The following is a 26708-nucleotide window of genomic DNA, read 5'->3' on the forward strand; positions in this document are numbered from 1 at the left end:
CTCAGTACTGGCTTTGACCAGGGAAGATCCAACACTATTAAAAACTACTGTTCTTCAACAAGAGTTTGTGTGTGTTTTTGGGATTCTGACATTAAGCCAGTTGTTTGCACTGTTGAAGAAATGCCAAAAAGTATCTGGTTCTCATGAGACACACTCTTTCATTCAGGCCTCTTCCGCACATGCAGAATAATGCACTTTCAATGCACTTTGCAACTGGATTTTACTGTGCGGAAGAGCAAAATCCACTTGCAAACAATGGTGAAAGTGGATTGAAAGTGCATGAAGCCAAGCTTAACTTTTATTTCGAAGAGGAAAAACAGGTTAACGAGAGGCTGAACTTCTGAATGGGTCTTTACATTTGGGGGAAAGAGACACAATCCTAAACACATCCTGCATGGAATATGTTGCCTCAGGAGGTGGTGATGGCTACTAACCTGGATAGCTTTAAAAGGGGCTTGGGTAGATTTATGGAGGAGAAGTCAATCTATGGCTACCAATGTTGATCCTCCTTGATCTGAGACTGCAAATGCCTTAGCAGACCAGGTGCTCGGGAGCAGCAGCAGCAGCAGCAGCAGCAGGCCATTGCTTTCACCTCCTGCCTGTGAGCTCCCAAAGGCATCTGGTGGGCCACTGTGAGCAGCAGAGTGCTGGACTAGATGGACTCTGGTCTGATCCAGCAGGCTCGTTCTTATGTTCTTGTGCACTGAATTAACAGAGGTAAATCAAAGAGACAAGGACTTCCGGTTTGATGTATATACCTTTCAGTTTTGCCAGCAACTGATTCTGGTACATTGTATATCTAAGGGCATGCATCCACGGTCTTACGTCGTGCTGCTTGCATGACCGCAGCGCTTCATTGAAGAGAGGAATGAGGCAATCCTGCGTAAAAGGACAGAAGTCGAGTGCTTAACAGGGGAGTCTCAAAGCAGCTTACAATCACAAGGCCTTCCTTTCTCCAGAACAGGAAACTCGTGCAGTAAGTAAGGCTGAGGGAGCTCAGAGCGGACTGTGCCTGGCCCAAGATCTTCACGTGGAAGGGGGAGGAACTGAACCCAGTTCTCTACATTAGAGTCCGCTGCTCATGTGGAGGAGCAAGGACTCAAACCAGTTCTCTAGATTAGAGCCCACGGCTGTTAACCGCTATGCCACACTGGCTCTCAGGGTCGCAAGGATTCAGGTGCATTAACACACAAAGCGTTTGGTACGCAAAAGGAAAATACCTCTGAGGAAAGCCGATTCGACACAGTGTTTTCCAAAGCAGACGAACAGTAGAGCTGCAAGGTGCTCAGTACCGGCAAAGACTGAGACACTGTCAAGGTGGCAAGCTTTAAGGGTCCAATAGCAATCCGTGACGTTTGCTTCAGGTACTTGACAAGATTCCTGAAAGAAAAGGGTTTAAGCAAGACCACAGTTGTTCAAGCGTTGTCTCTCACCACAGACACCAATCAACACGCTTTAATCCACAAGTGTCAAACTCGCGGCCCTCCAGATGTTATGGACTACAGTTCCCATCACCCCCTGCCAGCATGATGCTGGCAGGGGGTGGTGGGAACTGTAGTCCATAACATCTGGAGGGCCGCAAGTTTGTGTTGTGAATTTTACCACATCCTTTAAAAACACGCCATTTCGACACGGATTTGGGTGCTGTGTGGTTTCCGGGCTGTATGGCCGTGTTCTAGCAGCATTCTCTCCTGACGTTTCGCCTGCATCTGTGGCTGGTATCTTCAGAGGATCTTCTGCCAGCCACAGATGCAGGCGAAACGTCAGGAGAGAATGCTGCTAGAACACGGCCATACAGCCCGGAAACCACACAGCGCCCAAGTGATTCCGGCCGTGAAAGCCTTCGACAATACATCGACACGGATTGTTTGGAGGGCTTGAAATGTAGCGAAGGGATACGGGAGGCTGTGCTGGATTCCTTTTAAACCCACTGCATGTTTACAGATTTATGCCAAAGATTCAAAGAGCAGGCAAAATTAAGGGCTTACTCCGTAATTGGCTGCCACTTCTGCTCCTGTTCCATGTGGTTAACTGCTGTTGCAAGACAGACCGAGCTTCTCAGTAACTGAACCTCAAGAGCTTTCTGGAGTTCTCTTGGATCAGGAGACAGCATGTTAGGAAGAAGCTTCTTCATATCTACAGAGATTAACATAGAGAGATGTATGTATCAGTGGTTCATAATACTGACGGCTGCGCGCACGCGCACACACACACACACACACAGACACACACACACTACACACACACACACACACTACACACAAGGCAATGCCAGTATATAAGTTTGGCAAATCTTGGTAAATAAAGCTTGGAAGGCTGAAGTCCACTGATCTTGGAGATCTTCAGACATCCAGCAGAGTTTCAGGCAATACCTATTTTTTCCTTGGCTCCTCCAATAAGTAGATTGATGTCTTCCCCCGGAAGCAATTCCAGCTGTTCAGTACATTCTCCAAGCTCTCCAATGCCAAAGCTGCTTAGAGATCTGAAAAGAGGTTTCGGTTCAAGAAAGTTATTTCATCTTTTATCCACCCCAAAAACTTGAGCTGGAAAAAAAAAATCAACGGAAACACAGAACCCATTCGCCAAGAAGTCTTTACTCAAAGTTGCGACACACACTCGCTTACTAAAACACACACACGTATGCCCCCAGAAAATTTCAGAATTAATGAAACGTCTCATAAATATTTCCATTTCAACTCGGTTTCAAGAGTATTTGCAAGCAGAAACACACCTCACAAATACTAGCTGTTACAGAACTAAATATGTAGATGGCTTTTTAAAAAATAGAACATTCTAGCAGCTCAGGCAAGGCCAGGAAGTAGGATCTAGCGGTTTCTGGCAGCAGAATCCACACAGTCCAGAACTTCAAGAGTGCTATAAGCAGAAAGAAGTATCTAAAACTCAAAAGTAGTTGCCCAAAAGCTGACGTTTCTCCCACTTCATATTAGGTTAAATAGAGGTAAGCCACAAGGGCAGTCAGTGACCCAGCTTTGGGCCGTTCTCTGCACAGACCTATTTGTTCTTGCTTTCTATATGAGGGAGACTGTTCCGAGATGAACCTCAGGGTCAGCTAGGAAAGTCACAAGACCAAGCCAGTGAGAGAAAATGTAGGGCCCTCACGAAGGAGGAGGAGGAGGAGGAGGAGGAGGAGGAGGAGGAGGAGGAGGAGGAGGAGGAGGAGGAGGAGGAGGAGAAAAAGGAGAAGGATTTGGATTTATGCCCCACCTTTCTCTCCTGTAAGGAGATTCAAGGTGGCTTACAAGCTCCTTTCCCGTCCTCTCCCCACAACAAGACAACCTGTGATGTAGGTAGGGCTGAGAGAGTTCCCAAGAACTGTGACTGGCCAAAGGTCACCCAACAGGAATGGAGGAGTGCAGAAACACATCTGGCTCACCAGATAAGCCTCTGCCACTCAGGTGGAGGAGTGGGGAATCAAACCCGGTTCTCCAGATTAGAATCCACCTGCTCTTAATCACTACACCACACTGGCTCTCGCATCCCTGACTGGACACTACAAGTCCCCTTCTGCTCTTGAGTAAAGACAGAAGCTAGCGAACAGGCACAAAGCCTGATTCGTAAAACCCCAGCAGAGAATCCGAAGGGTAAACAAAGAGTTTTCCTCAGCAGGTATGGCTGCCAGCTTCTACGCAGCAGGAAGAACTCCCCACGGCAGCTCAGAAGGCCAACAGTCTTCGAGCAATGTCCAAAGGACAGTAAGGAACCCTCCAATAAATAAAGAGAGTGCCGCTTTTCTGCTCTCTCATTCCAGGCAGAACGGATGGGCTAAATTCTTTCCGGGCAGCAGCTGCGTAAGTTGGCAACACTCACTTGATGTAGTTGAAGTCGACTTTTAAGGCGACCGAGGCGCCGCTCGAGTTCTTCTTCAGTTCGTGGACGGCGTTCTGCCATTCTTGCACGGCGGACCAGTCAGCAATGGAAACGTAGCACTCGCAGGCCTTGTTGCCCAGGTAGTTGATGACTTCGGGGGAAGAGTCGCTTGGCTTAGCCAGCACTGTTTTCCGCAAATCCCCTGTGAAATTATTTTTATTTTATTTATTTATTTTTAGACTTGTGTCCCGCCCTTCCCAATAGGGCTCAGGGCGGCAAACGTCAATATAAAAACAATTAAAACAATGCAACCAAACTGGTGTGAACACCACACCATGTAAGGCTTTGAACAGCAGAAGAGCAAAACAGTAAAAGATGGCGATAAAACCCATAATTAGACACCCCCGGGAGGTCACGATGTACCGCTCAGGCCGGCTGGCAAGATATAAAAACCTGGTGGAAGAGCTCAGTCTTACAGGCCCTGCGGAACTCACAGATATCCTGCAGGGTTCTGATCTCAGTTGGGGGCTCATTCCACCAGGTGGGGGCCAGGGCCAAAAAGGCCCTGGCCCTAGCAGTGGCCAGCCAAACCTGTCTAGGGCCGGGAACCTCCAGTAAATCCCCCCCCCCCCAAATGGAGGGGTCTAGAGGGGCAATATGTGGAGAGGCGGTCCCATAGGTATGTCAGAGAAATTAAGAGATGCGAATGGAGACACACACACACACACCCAAAGGACCATTTGGAAGAGAGGCTCTGATATAGCATACCCCTTTAGGTACACACACCAGTTGGCAAGCAACACTCGACTATCCCACAAGTTGCTTCAAGCAAGTGGTCATCGGTGGTCTCACATTGGTGGTCCCAAGCTCCCAGCACAACACATCTTTAATTTCTCAAAAGGAACATGAACTTGCGTGTCAAAAACCTGCGCTCGGGCCACCAGTGGGCTCCCATTAACGGAGTCCAAAGCTATTCCATCAATGCCCACTGTAGTGCTTACCATTCAGAGAGTGCTTGGGGCTAGCATTATTACCGCTGTTTGAATTGGCCAGCTTCAGGACAGATTTATCGAAACCTGTAACACAGCAATCCACCCCGGTCATGGCACACAGGTGCTCTTGGTACTCGACGGCAGCTTTTTCAAACCTTCAAAAGAATGGAAGTGTCACTGGTCAGAAAGACTTCCGAAAGAGCTCTCCTGCTTACACCAACCCAGCCCACCAGAAGCAAACACTTAGGATTCCATAACAAACAGGTCATCATGCCAGAGTTCTTTTCAACACACACAAGCCTTTGTTGGCATATAAAACAGGACAAAATTTTAAAACAAAACAAGGTTAAGAAATGCAGTTAAAACTACTAATTTCCAGGATAAAATCTGCAACAGTTTCACAAAAGAGCACATCAGAGCTGTTCAGGAGATTGGGTATCTTATAACACTCATGCCACTGAGAACACTGCAAGAAAATGGAATTCATGTATTTCATGCGTATCTTATTGTATTTAGGGCAGTGGTGGCGAACCTTTGGCACTCCAGATGTTATGGACTACAATTCCCATCAGCCCCTGCCAGTATGGCCAATTGGCCATCCTGGCAGGGGCTGATGGGAATTGTAGTCCATAACATCTGGAGTGCCAAAGGTTCGCCACCACTGATTTAGGGCATAGTAACAAAGAATGGTCAAGTGTTTCAACCATAGTCATATCACATGAACAAACTCTTTTAGAATGTTCCACATTCTTAAATCTTCCCTCCAGCAGAACTGATGGCAGCACATTACATCTTGCAGTAGCCAAGGCTCTCCTCTGGGTGGGATTAATCAGCAGACGAAGATATGCTGCCATAATTCCACGCTCGCATGGGATTAATAATGTAGTCGGAGAACAGGTTGTCTTGCCAGCACGACTCAAATTATGAAAATCAAGATCCAAGAGCCTATTCTTAACTAGTCTGAAGGCTTCCACCTTTGTGAGCATAAGGAGTGATTCCAAGGGGAAACCAATAGCTTCAACCTTTCTAAAGATCAAAGTATACATCATGCCAGAGTTAGAAACCAGAGGCTAACATGGTGTTGTGGTTAAGAGCAGGTGGGCTCTAATCTGGAGAGCCGGGTTTGATTCCCCACTCCTCCACCTGAGTGGAGTGATCCAGATGTGTTTCTCAACCACTCCTACATTCCTGCTGGGTGACCTTGGGCTAGTCCAGGGGTCTGCAACCTGTGGCTCTCCAGATGTTCATAGACTACAAATCCCATCCGCCCCTGCCAGCATGGCCAATTGGACCACACAGCCATGCTGGCAGGGGCTGATGGGATTTGTAGTCCATGAACATCTGGAGAGCCACAGGTGGCAGACCCCTGGGCTAGTCTCAGTTCTCTGGAACTCTCTCAGCCCCACCTACGTCACAAGGGGTCTGTTGTGGGGAGAGGAAGGGAAAGGAGCTTGTAAGCCACACTGAGTCTCCTTACAGGAGAGAAAGGGTATAATTCCAAACATTGTTTCTTCTTTTACCTGGCTCACTCCAGCACACTGAGAAGCACCTTGTGATCTGATTGCTCCTCCCTCCTCTTTCCCAGGTTTCTCCCTCAGAGAATGGGGAGCCAGAGTCTCAAGAAACATGCCGTTCTCTCGGTCAAAGGCTCCCTTCTCTCTCTCCCCTGCCTGTCTCTCCACTCAGCCTTGAAAAGCCACAGGATGATGAAGGATGCAGTCCAGGAACAGATGGGGAAGAAATCCCAACCTGGCCCTTCTGTTCCCTTTCCTCCACCCTCCACTGCCCTTCCATGACAAGGAAGGTAAAGAGAAAAGTACAAACGGATCAGGGTACTCTGCCATCAACTGCTTCTGTCTTTCTGAGCTTTTCCTGGCTTTGCAAAGAGCAGAGCAGGGACAAGGCAGAGATCTCGTCTATTTCCTTCCGTCAGGGCCGAGGGCAGCGAAGGCAGAATGCACGAGAAGCAAAATCCCAACCTACCGTCCTTCCGCTTGCAGAGCCACAGAACTGATCCAGGTAAGACTCCTCCCGACAACGGCGGCTGACCACACCGCAATTCCTTGGATGGCCTCAGGGCAATGGAGTTCACAAAGGGCTTCTACCACCATCATGATGGTCACTTCCAGTTCATTTCCCTGAAGGGAAAATAACAACTAATAGCTACAATCCCTCATCCATAAGTAGCCAATGTGTTTGCCATAAATTAGTTTCCCCTTTAGTTTCGTCAATCATGATTTCTGGAAGTACGATACCTGGGAAACGTTGTTGGTCTTCATTTCCGTCAGTAAATCGAAACCATGCCGGACGGTCACAGCCGGCTGTCCCGCCAACAATCCAACCCGCATGATAGACAGTCGAATTCGAGTTAACCAATCTTGGCAAGTCTGGCGGTTAGTGTAGAAAAACGTTCTGATGACCTTCACAAGAAGAAGAAGAGAACAGAAAACACGTCTTTGCCGTTGAAAGTTCACTTCTCCTTGATATAAGCCAGCAAAAGGTAGCTACAATACAGACCAATTTATACTAAATAGATATAATTCTAGAATATCTTGTTTGATTTTACTTTTTTTCCCCTCTTCAAGAGAAAACTCTGAAGAACCAAGACAAGGCAAATTAAGTTCAAACACTACAGCGTGCCCAGTGTATTACGTTAAACCAGGGGTAGGGAACCTGCGGCTCGAGAGCTGCATGCGGCTCTTCTGCCCTTGCACTGCGGCTCCACGAGCCGAGCTGCCAGCTCCATCCTTGCCCGCCCTGCAGGCAGCAGGGCGGGCGCACCAACTGCCTGCGGCCGGCTGGGCCACGCTGCGGGCTTCCCCTCTCACCCGCCCTGTTTGAGCGGGGCGGGCACTTTCCTGGCGGCTGGCAAGGCCGAGCTGCTGGCCCCATCTTTGCCCGCCCTGCAGGCAGTTGTTCACCGCCCAGAGCCCTCAGGGGATGGGGCGGTATACAAATGTAATTATAAATAAATAAATAAATAAATAAATCCATGCGCTTCTCAGAATGAGCGGAGTAAAAGGTTAAAAAACCCAATATATACAGTGTTATCTTTATTTTAAATGTCAAAAATTATTTGCGGCTCCAAGTGCTTTCTTTTCCCATGGAAAACAGGTCCAAATGGCTCTTTGAGTGTTAAAGGTTCCCTACCCCTGCGTTAAACACACGATGTGAGAAAAATATTAACCAACATAAATCTACACAGCGCACCACCGGCAAATGTGTAAATACAAAGACATAAAGTTGAAAACAGCTCACAGTATGAACAGAAGACACATCCAAAAGTACCCGCAACATAGATGGACTGCCAGCCAGACTGTTCCCAACAGTTTTTAAACTGCCTTGCTTGTTCATAACATTTGTCATTTTCATTTAAAGCATCTAACTGAACAATTCACACTTCAACAGGTCGTGTTTACAGTTTGATGGGCACTGGGGAAACAGCCAGTCTAAGCACAATGCAGAGTTTCCAATTAAGCAGAAAAGGAACAATCCAGTTTCTACTGCAGCTAAATAAGGTACAGTCCAGTTTAGATACAATATCAGCTTTCCTTAATCGCATGTGCAAATATTTTTTTTATTTCAAGGACGCCTTGGCCGGCTCCATGCCTAAAACAAATTGTGAGATTTTTGTAGTGACTGAAAGATGTGACCCACACCGATGGGGCCAACCTGTTAAGCCCCCTCACGTAGTTGTGGCAGCTACCAACCTTGGGCGGAGAAGTCAGCGCATTGGCACATCCTTCGTAAGCATTGTACATCAGCTTCTCCAAGTTTTCCAAGTACTGCAGAAGCAACACAAGTCTCAGCTGGTTGCTACTGTGGCCTTCGTCGTTGTCAGCTGTAGTCCACTGGCTGACATCTTGGTCAGGGTTCAAAGTGTGGGCCGCAAGACTTCGAATGATGCCTGTGAACAAACGTGGCCCACTTTTCAAAAAGGCGGTGCATCCGACCGGCAGCTTAAGACCAAAATCCTGCTTAAGACCCAACCCACCAATAATCTGCATCACCATGTTGAAACGCAATGTTTAAGTCTGTGGGACTCGCTCCATGGCTTTGGAGTCACATGTGGCTTTTTGTCATGCCATGTAACACTCCTCTGGCCACAATTCCCAAATGTACCGCCTGCCTCCATGTTTCAGGAAAGTAGGCAAAGTGGTAGTTAGCTCGCAGATGAAGAGAAGAAGAAGAGTTTAGATTTATACCCCACCTTTCTCTCCTGTAAGGAGACTCAAGGTGGCTTCCAAGCTCCTTTCCTTTCGCCACAACAGACACCTTGTGAGGCAGGTGGGGCTGAGAGAGTTCCGAAGAGCTGAGACCAGCCCAAGGTCACCCAGCAGGAATGTCAGAGTGCGGAAATACATCTGGTTCACCAGGTAAGTTTCTGCCACTCAGGTGGAGGAGTGGGCAATCAAACCCGGTTCTCCAGATGAGAATCCACCGGCTCTTAACCACTACACCATACTGGCGTAGTTTCTGCCGTGGAGGTATGGATAAGCTGTAAGCCCCCCTGAGTTTTAGGCCTCATATGAAGGAGAGGAGTTGACCTGGCTATTTGGGTTGACAGTCATGTGGCCCACTGTGAGTGCCACTCGTTGAAATAATTTCTAGTCCCAGCGTTCCACTCCAAGACCCCCCATAAATGGACAGACATTTATCCTCAAACCACAGTGCTCGCTACATTAACCCGTCACCCTAAAGAACCACATAATCTTGACAATTATGGATCAAATACCAGTCTGTAAACAACGGAATGGAGGGAAAAGGGCACGCAGAGGCTCTCTCTGTTCAAAGATGATAAATTACTGGAACAGAGGCAATTTCGATAATGCAATTCAAACTGCAATTCTGAAATGGATTTAAAAGTTGTTAAAGATGGATATTATTTTATCTTGAGGGTACGATAAACTCAGTAGATAAGATTCAACCACTGGGCTTAAGGATGGTTTGGTTTATGTTTAAGGATTAAGTATCTGACTTTCTGTACGTTTGTGATGCTTTTTGTTTGTGATGCGGGTTTGTAATCATATTTGTGACAACAATAACAGTAATTTTAAAAATTAGAAAACAGAATGTACAAATGTGTGCTTTAAAAAAAACTTCAACTGCTCCTTAAGTGTTATTTTTGCCTTTCAACATTGTTTTCCATAAGATGGCAAGAAACGGTTTTACGGCTCTTCTCCCCAGCTACGTATCTTTCTAAACGTATCTATTCCTGTATATATACACAACCACATGCACAGATGTACATACACATATAAGCTTTAAAAGGTTACCTTCAATTGTTTGGAAAGTGTCCTGGGCCCTACCAAGCGGGGTCCTCAGTTTTGACAGGACAGTAAATTGCGCGGCTTCCCAGACAGCCCACTGCCAAAGAACAGCTTCTGTTTTCAACAAATTGCGTGGAATACTTGATTGTTCTCGTTTATCTAACCTTTGGCAGCTGTAAAATAACCTTTCCAGCCAGCTCTCCTTCCTGAAACAAAAATCGGGTTTTGAGACAAGTTAGTGGCATTTGTCCACGTAAATCTGAATATTTCACTTGGGGCCAAAGAAGGAAGTTTGAGTGGACAACTGACAGGCAAGGAAAGTTTTGATGGAAACTCGGCACAAAGGGCAAATAAAATTCTAGATGGTACGCCTGTTTGCAATCATGCGATTAAGAATAAGAAACCCTTTATGGCGCAGCACAGTTGCAAAACCCCATGACGGCAAAGGCACGAAAAGCAAATGGAATTAAAAACGTTGGCTGATGAGAATTACAGTTGCTGGACATGCTTGCCAGTAACCAACGATCTGCCTGGCTAAGTTGTTGGTAAAGATCTGGATTGCCAAGATGGATTTTCCAATCATCTCTCTTGTACAGCAGTCCCTAACACAGCACAGAAAATCATTTTTGAAAAACAAAGGGCGCGCACAGAAATGAGGTTCTAACTAAGAGCTGTGGCCTTTCCTTGGATGAGTGAGGGAAAATCACTGAAACACAGAAGATAGTTCCACAGGGTAACCATGCTGGTCAGCAGTAGAAGAGCTAAATTCGAGTCCTTTCCAGATGAAGAGTCCTTTGACTCTCAGAAGCTGATACCTCGGAAAATCCGGTTGTTTCTAAGGTGCCGCTGGACTTGAACGATGACTGAAAGACTGGCAGGAAACTTCCTTCAAAAAAAAAAGCTGCCAGCTATTTCTTGAAACCATTGACATATGGCAGGGGTTTTCAAACTATGGCCCTCCAGATGTTCATAGACTACAATTCCCATGAGCCCTACCACTTGGCCATGCTGGCAGGGGCTGATGGGAATTGTAGTCCATGAACATCTGGAGGGCCATAGTTTGAAGACCCCTGACATATGGTAACAGAACTAGATATAAAGTTCTCTTGTGGATTAATAGCGTGACCTCTAAAAGGTATGCTCCAACAGTTCCACAATATTCAAGATTTTCTCCATCATCAGCAAGGCATTGAAGGGTCTTTGCAAGAATTTAGCTAGGAAGAAAATTAAAACCTGCTTGGGAGAATGTTGCCCATGCTCTGCAGGCAATCCCTCTTAGTCAAAGTATCTGCTACATTTCCATCACAAAGATGACATATCACACACAATGCTTATTATATTAAGCTATTCATGAGTCTCAGCAAAAATACTCAGCTTTCCCAAAAGAACATTCACCCTGCTGCTTATTTTTATTACGACTGAGCCCATTCTCCACTTGTCCGCTCGTAAACACGCAAAGACGAAGCGCTTACCCTGTTCTGTGAGAGCTCCCGTACAAGATGAAGCTAATGATGTCAGAAAAGTCCTGCGGGTGAAACGTGCTGCTCGGAGCCTTGCTCATGTGACTCCGGATCGCCAAAGAGATCTCTTGTATTTCTGTGTGATGGTTGTTACTGTAAATCCAAAAATAACTATACCGTTGGTTTCAGGCTTCAAATGGCATTCTGAACTTAAACCACTCTAGGTATCTGCTTCAGTATTCACTCTGTTCTGTCCCCTCCAGCCATCTGGTTCACACATCCTCTCACCCTCCTACACACAAAAGGCACTCTTTCTATTTTGCCTTCCACTAACAACAAGAAGAGTTGGATTTATATCCCCCCTTTCTCTCCTATATCTCTTCTTATATCACCCCTCACAACAAACACCCTGTGAAGTGCGCGGGGCTGAGAGAGCTCTGAAGAAAGGTGACTAGCCCAAGGTCACCCAGCTGGCATGTATTGGAGAACACAGGCTAATCTGGTTCCCCAGATAAGCCTCCACAGCTCAAGTGGCAGAGCAGGGAAATCAAACCCGGCTCTCCAGATTAGAGTGCACTTGCTCTTAACCACTACACCTCCTTTTCTTCAGCTGGAAAGTACCTGAAGACATGTAAGCTCCTACCTTGCCTTAATAGCAGGCACCCAACAATGAAGTATGATGCTAAGTTGAAGTGATGTGTGAAAGGGAGTATGTGGCTACAACACAATAACAGAAGATAACTGCTTGCGACCCAGTGACACCCCAGTCTCTCCTTCCAAAATTCATAATCTCATACCCAAGCGACTCACCTTAACACTACGTCCAAAGGAATAGATTTCAACAGTTTCCCAAACGCTTGCCTTATTCGAGCGCTGCTGTGAAAGAGCTGGACGCGGCACACGTCGACACATCTAGGTGTCCCCAAAGAGGGAGGGGAGAAAGAAAAACAAGTAAGAAGCGCGTGAAAACGTTTAAAAAAGGGTTTTTTGAAGCGGGAACAGAAGGAATTACCAAAGTACCTCTGCAACAGGTCATCAGGCAGAGACGGTGATAAAGCGTGAAGGCTGCTGCATGCCTGAAGGCAAATGTTTATATCTTCTAGGAGGGCTGTGCGTTGGATAAAAAAAGGAAGATCAGTGTCACTTTGCTGCCAGAACAGTGCAGCCGCTTTTTAAAACCTTTCTGATTTATGAAATCAGACAACTGCACTCAACAACTCAACAACTGCACTCAATTTCTTTACCTCAACCTTCTATTTATGCATGCCACGGTGTAAGCAGGTTCGCTAGTTCAAGACCATGGATGCTTTAAGCGTAAACCGACTTTTAAAAATAAGTTTATGTGGTGATGATTCTAAACCACAAAAAAATTTGGACAATTGTATTGTTATACATCGAGAAACTAGTGAAGATTAATACTGATTTAAATAATGACAGAAGGGTGGATAAAAAATATAGTTATATGTATAAAATAATGATTAAAGCAGCCCATGCAACAATAGCCTTGGGCTGGAAAGAAAAGAAAAAATGGACATTTCAGAAATGGCTAGAATATATCTGGGAACAAGTGACACTTGATATTTTCGATATAGTAACCAAAAATAAGACGTGGCAAGATAAACAGAATGAATTTTTTGAAGATATGGATAATATACGTGGACTGGATGACAGAAGCTCGAGTCAATGAAGAAATATGGGAGAAGAGGCTACAGAGAATGAACTTACTGCTGTTTGTGTGACAAAACTACGAAGATGTAATGGGGGGAGGGAGAAAAGGGGGGAAATGTATTGTTTGAAAACGTATGAAGAAATTATTCTAAACTGTAAAACTCAAATGATACAATAAAAAATTATTAAAAAATGATTCTAAACCACAATTTTACTCGACTCTCCCCTCTAAAAAGCTCAAGGCCATAAACACTTTTGAAACTGCCCGCAGTTCCAAGGAACACAGGGAAAGGAGTGATGCTTAAAGAAGCAGCCTGAAGCCTCCTTGGGTTCACAACACCGTCTTCACAGTTCATGGGATTTCCTCGTCTACTTTCCCTCATGTGAAATAGCCAGCACAGAAGCACAAAGGATTATTATGGCTCTGACAGCCAGGAAGTTATCTCACGACGCATCACAGTTCATTCCAATCAGGCAGGGCCATTTGTCTTCCTTGAACAATGACGTTTCAAGCCGGGTCAAAAGAGCAAAATGTGAACAACTGGACTGGGAAGAATTGGGTCTGCGGGAAAGAACAAGCCTCTTACTGTTTGCTAGAAGTCCTTTGCAGAACTTGTGAAAGGATGGGAGCGAGAACAACGGGGCGTACGTCTCGGATTTCTTCATGAGGACAGCCACTTCCAACGCCCAAGTCATTAGCAGTTTCCTAGAAACATAGAAGCATAACAACATAGTGCCTGCCAAGTATTTTTGCACACGGGTGGGGCCAGTCTGACTGACAGCTGGGAGATCCTCATGTCAGAAGATAAAGAGAAAAGGAGAAGAGTTTGTATTTATCCCCCCCCCCCTTTCTCTCCTGTAAGAAGACTCAAAGGGGCTTACAATCTCCTTTTCCTTCCTCTCCCCCCGCCCCACAACAAACACCCTGTGAGGTGGGTGAGGCTGAAAGAGCTCCAAAGAACTGTGACTAGCCCAAGGTTACCCATCTGGCATGTGTTGGGAGTGCACAAGGTAATCTGGTTCACCAGATAAGCCTCCACAGCTCAAGTGGCAGAGCAGGGAATCAAACCGGGTTCTCCACATTGGAGTGCACCTGTTCTTAACCACTACACCATGCTGGTGTAGAAATTTACCTGGTATCGTGTGTAAGGTTGTCCTTCTTAAGCAGGAGTCCCAAGAGGTTCAGTATGATCGTAAAATGTTTCTTGGTGGCCGTAGTTACCGTGCTGATGACAGCCCCGTCGAACAAGGAAGGGGAAGAGGAGCTCAGGCTGCTAGAGATGAAGTGCTCGTGCCTGAAAATTAAATGTCAGCCAGCGTCATCTGGGACCACTTTGCGCAGAGAGGTATAAAGCGGCAAAGCCCAAACTTTGACTCAGCAAAACCAAGAGTGATTTGGCAAAGGTGCAATCTCTGCGCAATCTCCGGGTCAGTCCTGACCTATGGGGTGATGTCAGATCACGATCAAGGCAGACTATGTTTACAGGTGGTTTTTCTACTAATCTCCTCCGTCATCTACACTTCACCCTCAGTGAGCTGGGTCCTCATTTTACCAGCCTCGGAAGGAGGGAAGGCTAAGTCAACCTTGAGCCGGCTCCCAGAAACCAACTTCCGCCAGAACCAAACACAGTTTGTGAGCAGAGCTTCGATTGCAGCACTGCAGTTTGCCGTGCTGCGCCACGGGACATTAGGATAACAGGATATTTTACAAAATACCCTACAATGCAAGCTTTCATTCATCAGACAGTGTTTTGTGGGGAAACCTAAAAAACTAAGTAGTGGTTGTACACCAGTGTCTGTGGGATGCCATACACACATCCACCAAATTGCTACATGCCTACTGACCAACATGTTCTTCCCGAGGTAAACATCAGTGGTTTAACCAGATGATGACGAAATAACCCTTATTAATGTATTGTCGAAGGCTTTCAAGGCTGGATTCAACTGGTTCTGGTGGGTTTTCCGGGCTGTGTGGCCGTGATCTGGTGGATTTTGTTCCTAACGTTTTGCCTGCATCTGTGGCTGGCATCTTCAGAGGTGTATCACAGAGAAACAGACTTCCCTCTGTGACACACCTCTGAAGATGCCAGCCACAGATGCAGGCAAAACGTTAGGAACAAAATCCACCAGACCACGGCCACACAGCCCGGAAAACCCACCAGAACCAGTAACCCTTGTTACTTTTTTATATCCAGAATCTTATCAAAGGATAATTTCCTTTTTTTTTACAACTCTGTTGCGTTTTACTCTGCTAAACAACTGAGTCATTTCAGCTCTTCTATCAAAAATAACCCTTCGATGGGTGGACGTTAGCTTTTTTTGTGGCTTACGTACTGGAATGAACTCCCTTCATACCTAGTGCAATGTGAATACAGTGTGTAGAGCACAGCAAACTGGACGGCAGGGAAGTAAACCGCAATGTCGCCGTGCGCAATCATCAGGTTTTTGCTCAGCAACGCAAACACCGTTGGAGATAAAGCCCACATCTGCCGAGGCAATAGTAAAGAACAAAACAGTCAGCGTCATTATGCTACTATCAGGCCCGATGGTTGCTTAGTTGCTAGGAGAAAGCCGGGCAGGGGGATAGCAACAAATGCCAAGCCCAGAAATAACTGGCTCAAATTCACAGGAGGATTTCTTGTGAAGTCTAATACTAAAGGCATGCAATGGCTTCACAAATTTATAAAACCCTGAACAGAGCGAATTTCTACTGTATTTAAGAACATAAGAAAGAGCCTGCTGGATCAGACCAGAGTCCATCTAGACCAGCACTCTGCTACTCGCAGTGGCCCACCAGGTGCCTTGGGGAGCTCACAGGCAGGAGGTGAAAGCAATGGCCTTAAGAACATAAGAAAGAGCCTGCTGGATCAGACCAGAGTCCATCTAGACCAGCTCTCTGCTACTCGCAGTGGCCCACCAGATGCCTTTGGGAGCTCACAGGCAGGAGGTGAAAGCAATGGCCTTAAGAACATAAGAAATAGCCTGCTGGATCAGATCAGAGTCCATCTAGACCAGCACTCTGCTACTCGCAGTGGCCCACCAGATGCCTTTGGGAGCTCACATGCAGGAGGTGAAAGCAATGGCCTTAAGAACATAAGAAAGAGCCTGCTGGATCAGACCAGAGTCCATCTAGACCAGCACTCTGCTACTCGCAGTGGCCCACCAGGTGCCTTTGGGAGTTCACAGGCAGGAGGTGAAAGCAATGGCCTTAAGAACATAAGAAATAGCCTGCTGGATCAGACCAGAGTCCATCTAGACCAGCACTCTGCTACTCGCAGTGGCCCACCAGATGCCTTTGGGAGCTCACAGGCAGGAGGTGAAAGCAATGGCCTTCTGCTGCTGCCGCTGCTCCCGAGCACCTGGTCTGCTAAGGCATTTGCAATCTCAGATCAAGGAGGATCAAGATTGGTAGCCATAGATCGACTTCTCCTCCATCAATCTGTCCAAGCCCCTTTGAAAGTTATTCAAGTAAGTGGCCATCGCCATCTCCTGTGGCAGCATATTCCATATTTGTTAGTAGCTACGATAAAAATCTCTATGCCCAAAAGGACACACATCATTCCCAACCGACCCCTCCCCACCGTCCCAACAAAGGAAACTTATACATAGTGGAAAACACCCGTGTATGCGATGTGACCGCAAACGACAGGCACGTACACTTGCTCTCCACTAAAGAGGGTCAAAAGTGAAACCAGAGAGCTTTTTCTTGCTCACAAAATCTGTGAGCCTACCCTTAAGTCCAGAAGGCAAAAATAAAAAAGGTTCCCTGGTCTAGCAAAAATGTACTCACCCGCCCTTGTTCACTACTTCATAGCTGACCAACGGCCCACAAAATACTTTTGATTTTGCAAAAGACACCCCCGTTGTACTTACGCCAATCAACGAGTTCTTTGCATTTCCAATCGTGGTGAGGGCACTCAGGTCAAATATCACCACAAACTTGGCATTCGCCACGTCAAACACGTGGCTCTTGAAAGCGTCGTGCTGGATTTCGGAACAAGCTTCCGGAAGTTGCAAGCTGCACAGGAGGCTGTTCAAGGCGCACGCCATTTCCCCCAGGATCAGCTTGTAGGCTGTCTCCAGAACAGGAATGTTCTTGAGGCTCAATACTGCTTGATAGACAGCGTGCGCCGCCGCAACAACCTGGGAAACCGAAAATGTCCGACATGTCACTCAAGCGCAGACCGCTTTGCGGTGAAGACGTCTGCAGCCGATTAGAAAACAATGACAACTGCACACCACACATCTACTACAGGTAATATACTAGTTTTAAAAGAGTTAGTCAAACTAATATGAGCCCTTCGGGGATAGGGCGGGATATAAAACTAAACGATAAACAAACAAACAAACAAATATCTGCAGCGCTTGCCACCCTACTATAGATCTCTTTTCGTCAGAGGCCAATTTACTGGCGGTCCCCGGCCCCTCAATGATGCAGCTGGCCTCCACACGGGCCACAGTCTTTATGGCTCTGGCCCCGGCCTGGTGGAACACTCTTCCTCCAGCTGTCTGGGCCCTGCGGGATCTTGGGAGAATTCCGCAGGGCCTGTAAGACAGAGTTGTTTCGCCGAGGGTCCAGCCGCTGAGGTGGTGCCCCCCCTTTTCTTCTGCTCTGGTTTTACATCAGGGTGCCCTATATCCTTGGGACCCGCCGTCCTCCCCTTTTTCTGTTCTGAGGGGAGGGTTTGATATTAGGTTTATTGGGCGCCTTCTACTTTTACTTTATAACCGCTGTTTTAAATGGGATTTTATCACTTATCTCAGTAATTTAAATTGTTGGAGCCTGTGTAAATTGTTGTATTGTTTGCTCCTCGTTAATAGTGTATTAGATTTTATGTTGTAAACCACTCTGAGCCCCTGGGGGATAGGGCGGTATAAAAAACTAATAAGTAAGTAAAAATGAGAAATAGAGAAGTAAGTGGGGTGGCAGTAAGGTATGAAGTAAGTGAAGTAAGTAAGTAAAGTAAGTAGAGTAAGTAAGTAAGTGATAGTAGAGTAAGTAGAAGTAGAAGTAGAGTAAGTAAAGTGGCAAAACGGAAACAAACAAACAAATAAATAAATTTTAAAAAGCTGTTTTGTCAAATAAAGGAGAAAAGATAAGCTACCGGGGTTGCCATCTTAAAACCTTATAGTATATCTACTTGTCACTGTGCAAAAAGTGAATTTCATTCCTTTAAAGCCATGTTCTAAAGTTTCCCTTCTCTCTCACATCTCTGAGAATTACTTACACTCCCATTCAGCCCAATCACAAGATACGTGTCACGTTACTTAAAAGGTTTCGCGCAGCCCCCTAAAGGAATACACACACATAGACACAATAAAGCCCCAGTTTGCATTGCTCGATGCGGAAAGGGACGATTGATTCCGCCAAACCAGAACTGCAAAAGCATTCATGACACATGACAGGAGACAAATGGTTTTATTTATGCCTCGACTTTTGATTTACAGAAAGAGAGCTGTGAAATGGTAAAAAGCTGTGCTTTGGGGACACTGTTTACTAGTGTGCGGGTGAAAACTTCCTGCCGTGGAAAATTGTGAAACTACTTATCTATGCACTCTGCCACACAAAAACTGTACCTGCAGCGGTCACTCTATTTCAAAAAGGATAAGCATACTATAAAAAATTCTTGTGTAAACATCTTGGTTATCCTCATGAATACATATTTACAGGCATATGAGAGTGTCTGCTTTCAAATGTTGCAATTACCACGTTAACAAAGTGCTTTAAAGATGTATATGGGTTAAAAAAAATTTCAACTTTACCTCTTTTTCCTTGTGGTAGCGGAGCACAAGCAATTTAGACTCTGGTATAAATAGCTTCTCTATAAACGACGATGGAAGTTTTGTATTTATTTGTTCAACAATCTAGACAAAAATAAGCACTCATCATATCAACAACCCCTTATTAAATCTTCCATTTTTTTTCAATTTAGCTTTTAAGACATTCAATCAGATAACTGCCACAACTAAAAACGAACAAATTTAAAGGTGTGGCCATATAAAATACTCACTAAAGTTGCCAACTGTTCAGAAAGGGTGATTGATCATCCCAAACAGAGATCAAAGATATAGTATGGTATAATCTGTTAAATTATAATGGCGTTACAATGATTCCTGAAATCAGCAGGGGCCTTTGGTGCAAAGCTAATCTACATTTTGGCAGGAAATCAAGTTTTTATACATGTCATAATAGATCCAATCATCAGTTATGAATGTCAGCATATTCTAAAACCATTATTCAAATTTCAACCCCGCAAAAAGAAACCCAATTGCTCTCTTCTCCCCTCCCTGCTCGTGTGCCTTTCAAAAACATCTAGCCTGATGAAGAGTTTTGAGGAACTCAAGTTTGCAATACAGTCTTGCACCGTTGGTCCTAAGATGGTATTATGTGCATTTTATTTTTGCAGCGATCGGCAACTTCAGGTACTTTCGCCCATGCACGATAATGCACTTTCAATCCACTTTGCAGTTGGGGATTTACTGTGCAAAACAGAAAATCCGCTTTCAAACCTGTGACAGTGCGTTATCCTGCATGTGCGGAAGTGCCCTTCTACCCAACAGTCTTCTCGCCCCACTGGGATCTTTCCACACTTTAAATGAGAACCACCCCAATGAGAGAACCCAAAAACGAAACTAAGTTCTACCCAAGCCCTCCTCTTATCATTTCGTTTAGATAAAGGGGGGGGAAACGTTATCCATTCAGTAAGCCCAGATATGATGAGGGTTGTATGTACCAGCATTAATAAGTTCAACACCGAGATGATATAATCAGTACCGCAAGCCTGACAATTCTCCAGCTGATCCAGCCCATAAGTGATGACCATTTCACAGTGTACATTCATACTGGGATCCAAACTGCCCAGCAAGACACTGACACACTCGTTGGCAGCGGTCAAGACAGCCTCCGAAAAGAAGACCTGGTTGGCGGCAGTCACGCACCTCATGACTCTGTACAGAACCTGGGGGAGAGGGAAGGAAGGAAGGGTGGGAATGAATTCGCAACACTGGCCCTGCACTGGAATTCACAACACTGGTCCTCTGAGCTGGCACTAAAACCGAACCTCCCCCTTAGGGTCACTCTTGTCGTCTCTTTGCTAGGAAGAAAAAACTGTTCTGATGTCAGCAGACGGTCAAAGCGTGAGTTCGATGAGAAGTGGGAATCATATTTTCTATATGTGGCTGAATCAATGACTTAAAAAAATAACTGAAACAATAATATTCGTTGAGATCAAAATTAGACTTAGCAGAATTGACTGAACAGGTTCATATGTCATTAATATGTCTGTAGTTAACGGTTACAAGAAAATTTTAAGTTGCTATAGACCAGTGGGTGTTAGTTAAACCATTAAATAGCAGAATGTGAGATGAAATAAGGACAGAAGGTTCTCTCTTAAAATTGTATAATGTTTATATTTTATGGAATATTAAGATCCATCCTGTTGAAGGGTTTGTTATATGGTAAGGTTTTTTCCTGCTATATGTTTTTCTATTCTCTCTCTGTGTGTGAATAAAAGTAATTAAAATTATTTTAAAAAGAAAAGACTGTTCGGTATAAAATTCATAACCTCTATTTAACTGAAAAGAAAACCAAAAAGTGTGGAAAATACATGTGTTACATCCTACTGGTTTACAAAGAGAGAGACTTATAACACATGCTGAGCTGTTAAGACTTTCTGCCACTCTGTTTATATTCGCTTCCCGCAATTTATGAACCGAACCGGCGAGCAGAATGAAGTGTACCAGCGAGTCTTACATCAGTGACATAAGCTTCAGTAATTGGTGGCCCTCTGATGGGACTGAAACGCTCCCCGATGCTCCTCACCACCGTACTGAAAACCCGAAGCAGTGCCGCCAGTTTGGGCAGCGAAACAGAAGGAGGTGGTATATCTTCATCGACGGATTCGCCAGACGCCACGTGGCTGAGATCCTACATAAAGACAAACAGAAGGACCACTCAAACAGGAGTCATCCGTGCCAACCAAGCGTGCCAAGGTGAGATCTGGTTTTCAGACTCTCGACTTGCACACGCCCCTTTCGCAATACACTACAGGGCTGCAAAGCTTAACTTGGCTTTATGTGATAAATTCTGAATGATTGCGTCAATGTTTATGCAGAGGAGGACAATGGCACGCCGCCTCTGAAAAGTCCCTTGCTGGGGTTGTCCTAAGTCAGCTGTGACTTGATGACTCTTTCCATCACCGGGCTCACACCTGATGGTGATGGTTAAGGGTCATCAAGTCATGCTCCGTGAACAGAACTGGTTAAAAACAAGGCGGATTATTTGATCACGTGAGTTCTACCCTATCTGTCAATTTGGAAGGACCCCGAAATTATCTCCGCTCCCAAAAGCAGCTTGCCTGCAATGATAATTTGGGATGCTCCTGTTCATCTGGTGCACAGGTGTCAAACTCGCGGCCCTCCAGATGTTATGGACTACAGTTCCCATCACCCCCTGCCAACACGATGCTGGCAGGGGATGATGGGAGACAATAACCTCTTTATCCTGGGCTCCTTATTCCATTTCTATGATTGATTCTGACATAACAATACGCCAGGATGACGTCCCACTAAAACTCCAGTTCTCATTAAGTTTTTCATTAAATCTCACTCACTCAGCTGTTGAAAATGTGCCTATTTGGCAAATAACATGGAGTACAGTACCACTTTGTTATTATCAGCTTAATAAAAATGTCTGCCATCAGGGCTGACGTCTCAAACAACAGCGGTGCCAAACTGGAAGGGGTTTGCCATTTATCCCAAACAGCTACTATGAAAGTTTAAAAAAGGGGTGCATAGAAGACCAAAATGCTGGCATTGCAGCCAAACATCCTGATTCAAACATTACATGTTTTTCCTGATCTTCACACAGATCAAATACTTCCTTCAAATGCAATTTTAACGCGTTTTACACAAAACATGTCACTGACAAGCTACAGGAAGTTGACCCTTTCCCAAAACCCAACATAAAACACAAAATGCACAGGAAGGGAGAGGTTGTGTGATACCCTCCTCCTTTTCACCCGTCATCCTCATTGTATTACCTCAGCATACGCTTCCATATCTTCTAGGAACTGACCCAAAAGCGTGGTAGAAAATGCGAGATCAGCTACCCAAAAAGGCTCCAGGCTCTGTAACCATCCTGCCAAAAAAGGAACAATCCAGACCAATAAAAAACAGGTGCAGAGTGAAAGCCTAAATGGCTTCACATATTAGAAGAAGAAGAAGAAGAAGAAGAAGAAGAAGAAGAAGGAGGAGGAGGAGGAGGAGGAGGAGGAGGAGGAGGAGGAGGAGGAGGAGGAGTTGGATTTATGTCCCCCCTTTCTCTCCTGCAGGAAACTTAAAGGGGCTTACAATCTCCCTGCCCTTCCCCCCTCACAACAAACACCCTGTGAGGTAGGTGGGGCTGAGAGAGCTCCGAGAAGCTGTGACTAGCCCAAGGTCACCCAGCTGGCGTGTGTGGGAGTGCACAAGCTAATCTGAATTCCCCAGAGAAGCCTCCACAGCTCAGGCGGCAGAGCTGGGAATCAAACCCGGTTCCTCCAGATTAGATACACAAGCTCTTAACCTTCTACACCACTGAAGGAACATAAAGGTAAACAAACAGTCCAGTTCTGTCGTGCTCGACTACAGGTGCTTGGTGCAGCCAAGCACTGACAGTGCACCATCTTAAACAGGGAAACCAAAATGGCGGAGAACGGTCAACTCAACTGAAAGCTGGGCAGAGGTAAAGAAGCATGTCTAGAAGCCAGCGTGGTGTAGTGGTTAAGAGCAGGTGCACTCTAATGTGGAGAACCAGGTTTGGTTCCCCGCTCTGCCGCTTGAGCTGTGTAGGCTTATCAGGAGAACCAGACTGTGTACTCCAACACATGCCAGCTAGGTGACCTTGGGCTAGTCACAGTTCGTCAGAGCGATCTCAGTCCCACTCACCTCACAGAGAGTTTGTTGTGGGGGGGGGGGGGGGGAAGATTGTAAGCCCCTTTGAGTCTCCATACAGGCGAGCAAGGGGGGGGGGATATAAATCCAAACTCTTCTTCTTCTCTTCTTCTAATATGACACTGTGGCCCCTTCCGCACACGCAAAATAATGCGTTTTCAAACCACTTTCACAACTGTTTGCAAGTGGATTTTGCCATTCCGCGCAGCTTCAAAGAGCACTAAAAGCAGTTTGAAAGTGCATTATTCTGCATGTGCGGAATGAGCCTGTGATCGCTACACCACAATGGTCTCTGATAGAACACATGGCTTGGACCTAGGAGGTTCTGGTCTCAACCCTGACCCCTCCCGTTTGACAAACCACAGACCACAGGGCTAGCAAAGGTTCTCTGCCCCAGATGCTTGGGATCAAATGATTATGAGTCAGACGAATCACTCATCTGACATCATACACAGAATTCACATCCAGGGAATCCAATTTCACACTAGGGGGTTGCATACGGCTGGCACGTACAGATGTTTCACTTTTCAAGACTTACCAGAGACCTGCTGGGTCAAAGAAGGTTTCTGAGTGTGATCGATATGCCACCCAACCAGGATGTCAACAGTGTCCTTGGAAAGCAACAAACCAACAACAAAAAAAGTTAGCCCATCTGTAAAACCCGATCGGCGGACACGAACTGAAAGCGAGGTGAACCGGCTTACCCGAAAGTTGGTGCTGAAAATGTGGGGGTAACATCGGGACACGAGAAGGATGCACTTGACACATTTACACAGCAGTTCTGGAGTATCCACGTTCTCCAGGATAGATTGCAAGCTAGTCATCACAAGCTTGAAGACGGCAAAACAAAGACCCCCCCAGGAAGATAAACAACACTAAGTCAGTTTATTCCAAGCACTATTTGCAGACTTCCAAACAATCAATTCAGTCCGTCACAGAACCTGGTTAACAGTGACTCATTTAGAAAGGCTGGCTTTGAAAACAGAAGGCGGCTCCAGCTTGAACTGTTGGCCTTCGCCACATGATGTGCGTTCAGCACGTGAATCATGCAAGCGGAAAATCTTCCGAGACCTGCCAAGAGCTGACAGAACGGAGACAGCTCCAAAATACTGTGAGGCCATTCCAGGATGACCTACGGCCTGCTGAAAGGGACACGCCCACTTCTATCACCTGTCTTTTCTAGATATGTTATGTCTGTTTGCTAGGTCCCTCCCACCTGGTGCCAGCTTTCCACTGTTCTTTTGGAGCATTCCTGTCCTTCCCACAGGTAAACAGATGAATTAATCCGCAGGTAAACAGACGGCTGGCACAACACCTGTGCCCCCTACTGACAGATCAATCTGCGCTCAGTGAAGAGGTCTTTTCTGCTGTACCTTTGGGCTCGCAGTCACATGAAACAACACACATTTTCCTAGCCTATAAAAGGCTGGAAGATTTTTTTTATGTGTAAGTTTACAAAGAGTTCGATCAACAGGACTGCCAGTCTTGGTAGTGGAGACTGACCATTTAAGGCTGTTGCTGGTAACCGTTCGCTGCCTCTCTTTACTTAGTTTTTTTCCACATCAGTAACAAACTGAAATCACAACCTGAGTCATCACTGGCAACCCTCACAACAAACTGCAGTGCTATCCAGAGAACTTTTTTTAGAAGTCCAATTCCCCACTCCTGCTGGGTGACCTTGGGCCAATCACAGTTTTCTCTGAACTCTATCAGCCCGTGCAGAGGTGGGTGATGGCCTTCTGCCCCACGGCGTTGCCATAAGTTTGCTGTGACTTGACAGAACTTCTCACTGCTACTAGCAACACATTTCAAACACTTCTGGATTCCAGATATTTGGAATAAGGAGAAAAAGAAGGAAGACAGAGGAGAAAAATGCGCAAAGAGAAGAGGCAGGGTGGAGCAGGTAATCCAGAACATGCTACACCCCTTGGAGGCGGGAATTAAACTGGAGGAAATGAGGCGGTCCCACTGCAAAGGAAGAGGAAGAAAATCCATTTCCTGCCTCCCTGACAGGACGATTTCCTGCCTCCCTGACTGGACGATGGGAACCACCCACAAGATGTCCTCTATCTCAGGGGAGAAAGCACTATTGGTTGTGGCTTTAACACTAATAGTCAAAACTTAATATTACTTCTATGCATTTTAGAAAATCATTCCATCTCCGAAAAGACAAATGGGTCCAAATTTGGCTTTTTGCTCTTACTTGCATGATGGATGAAAAGGCTTTCTTCTCTCCCACGGTCTCCAGCGCTTTGTACATTGCGCACAAATAAAGGAGTTTAACTTCGTCTTTAGTGGATGAGCTGAATTTGCTAAAAATCCATTTAAAGATCTTCTCAGCTTCGTAGCTCAGAGAAGCACAAAGCAGGCCGAGACAGCAAGCGCCCTCCTGTCTCAGCTCTTGAAGCAATTTGCTACTGCATTGACACAAAAAGACGAAAAACATTGTTTACTTGTGGAAACTAGACCTTTTATCCAACCAGGAGGACACAGACCTGCAGAAATGGTTCTCGCAGAATACCCCACTTTCCCTAGGACAAATGTGAAAGCCCACGATCGTCCACAGTGGGGTCTCTCTATTTGCCCCCACTCATCAAAGATCCAACTTATACATTCGAGGACATTCCTCTGTAGCTTCCTGGCCACAGGTGAGAGTTGCACGGCTATTGGATTTCAGGTGTGCACAGACAAAGGTAAGAATAAAAACTGTCCAGCCCCCCAGCATTAATTCTCTCACCCACATACATCCCTGCAGGCATGCTCTCTTTGAGCAAAATGTTTGCCAGAGGAATTCTGATTACTTAGTGACCTTTTCACTAGCTGAGAAGTTCTCCCTCAGATAATTCAACGAGGGAAAAACCCCACGGAAACACTCTGCATTTTGGAAAACAAACGAAATCAAACTGACAGCAGTTTGACGACTTCCACTCCAACTTACCTTTCGTTAAGCACATCATGTATGGCAGTCAAGATATTATCCAGCTGTTTAACTAGCACCTGAAACAGAAGGCATGCACAACTTTTAGACTCGGTTCTACCAGCTACAAGTTCAGTCTGCTGAAGCATTAAAGAAGGCAAGCGGTGTTTGCTGTTCTATGTCTCCCTGTAAGCCCGTTTTGCACAAGGCAGAATGGATGCTCTACCACCTGCTAAACTCAGACCCCACACCTGATGCACTGTAATAAAACACCACGTGCGGTGCTGTGCAGCTCAGCCCACAGGCTACGCACCAAACAAGACACCGTGTCCAGAAAGCCTCTGCAAGAGTCGCTGAAAACTTTGAGACATCCTGTCATTTCACATGGGAAATTCAGTTTTGAGGGGAGGAACTCAAGTCCCTGGAAAACTACTTTCTAGCCACGCCAACCCCCTCCCTTGAACAATTCACTGAATTCAAAAGGTCGAAACGAAGAGCTGGTTTTCCATGTTCAACTGTGTTCACAGAGTAGCCTTTCGGCGTAAAGCACCCACAGCTGTTTGCACAATAAATCCTCGTGGGTCCTGATGAACATGTGAAAGTCACTTCCCTCTCTAGGAGGAATCCGGAAGGATGGAGA

The 26708-nt window shown here is 45.8% G+C and overlaps 1 protein-coding gene across 1 annotated transcript in view; it reads right to left on the reverse strand.

Annotated features, from left to right (window-relative positions):
- The window catches only part of SMG1 (SMG1 nonsense mediated mRNA decay associated PI3K related kinase), a 68314-nt gene that overhangs the window by 23764 nt on the left and 17842 nt on the right, over positions 1 to 26708 (reverse strand). The window contains exons 5-29 of the mRNA XM_048494185.1: positions 26090 to 26148; positions 25355 to 25568; positions 23856 to 23981; positions 23690 to 23762; positions 22260 to 22357; positions 20972 to 21145; positions 19953 to 20177; positions 18982 to 19083; positions 17092 to 17361; positions 15574 to 15704; positions 14352 to 14513; positions 13806 to 13924; positions 12571 to 12658; positions 12361 to 12462; positions 11563 to 11703; positions 10097 to 10296; positions 8531 to 8727; positions 7076 to 7240; positions 6804 to 6958; positions 4830 to 4975; positions 3829 to 4030; positions 2373 to 2482; positions 1989 to 2136; positions 1221 to 1380; positions 759 to 879 (exon numbers count right to left, since the gene is read on the reverse strand). Coding sequence (XP_048350142.1) covers positions 759 to 879; positions 1221 to 1380; positions 1989 to 2136; positions 2373 to 2482; positions 3829 to 4030; positions 4830 to 4975; positions 6804 to 6958; positions 7076 to 7240; positions 8531 to 8727; positions 10097 to 10296; positions 11563 to 11703; positions 12361 to 12462; positions 12571 to 12658; positions 13806 to 13924; positions 14352 to 14513; positions 15574 to 15704; positions 17092 to 17361; positions 18982 to 19083; positions 19953 to 20177; positions 20972 to 21145; positions 22260 to 22357; positions 23690 to 23762; positions 23856 to 23981; positions 25355 to 25568; positions 26090 to 26148 — 3688 coding nt within the window. The remainder of the gene's footprint in view (positions 1 to 758; positions 880 to 1220; positions 1381 to 1988; positions 2137 to 2372; positions 2483 to 3828; positions 4031 to 4829; positions 4976 to 6803; positions 6959 to 7075; positions 7241 to 8530; positions 8728 to 10096; positions 10297 to 11562; positions 11704 to 12360; positions 12463 to 12570; positions 12659 to 13805; positions 13925 to 14351; positions 14514 to 15573; positions 15705 to 17091; positions 17362 to 18981; positions 19084 to 19952; positions 20178 to 20971; positions 21146 to 22259; positions 22358 to 23689; positions 23763 to 23855; positions 23982 to 25354; positions 25569 to 26089; positions 26149 to 26708) is intronic.

Source organism: Sphaerodactylus townsendi, linkage group LG04 (genome assembly GCF_021028975.2).
Source record: "Sphaerodactylus townsendi isolate TG3544 linkage group LG04, MPM_Stown_v2.3, whole genome shotgun sequence".
Taxonomy (NCBI): domain Eukaryota; kingdom Metazoa; phylum Chordata; class Lepidosauria; order Squamata; family Sphaerodactylidae; genus Sphaerodactylus; species Sphaerodactylus townsendi.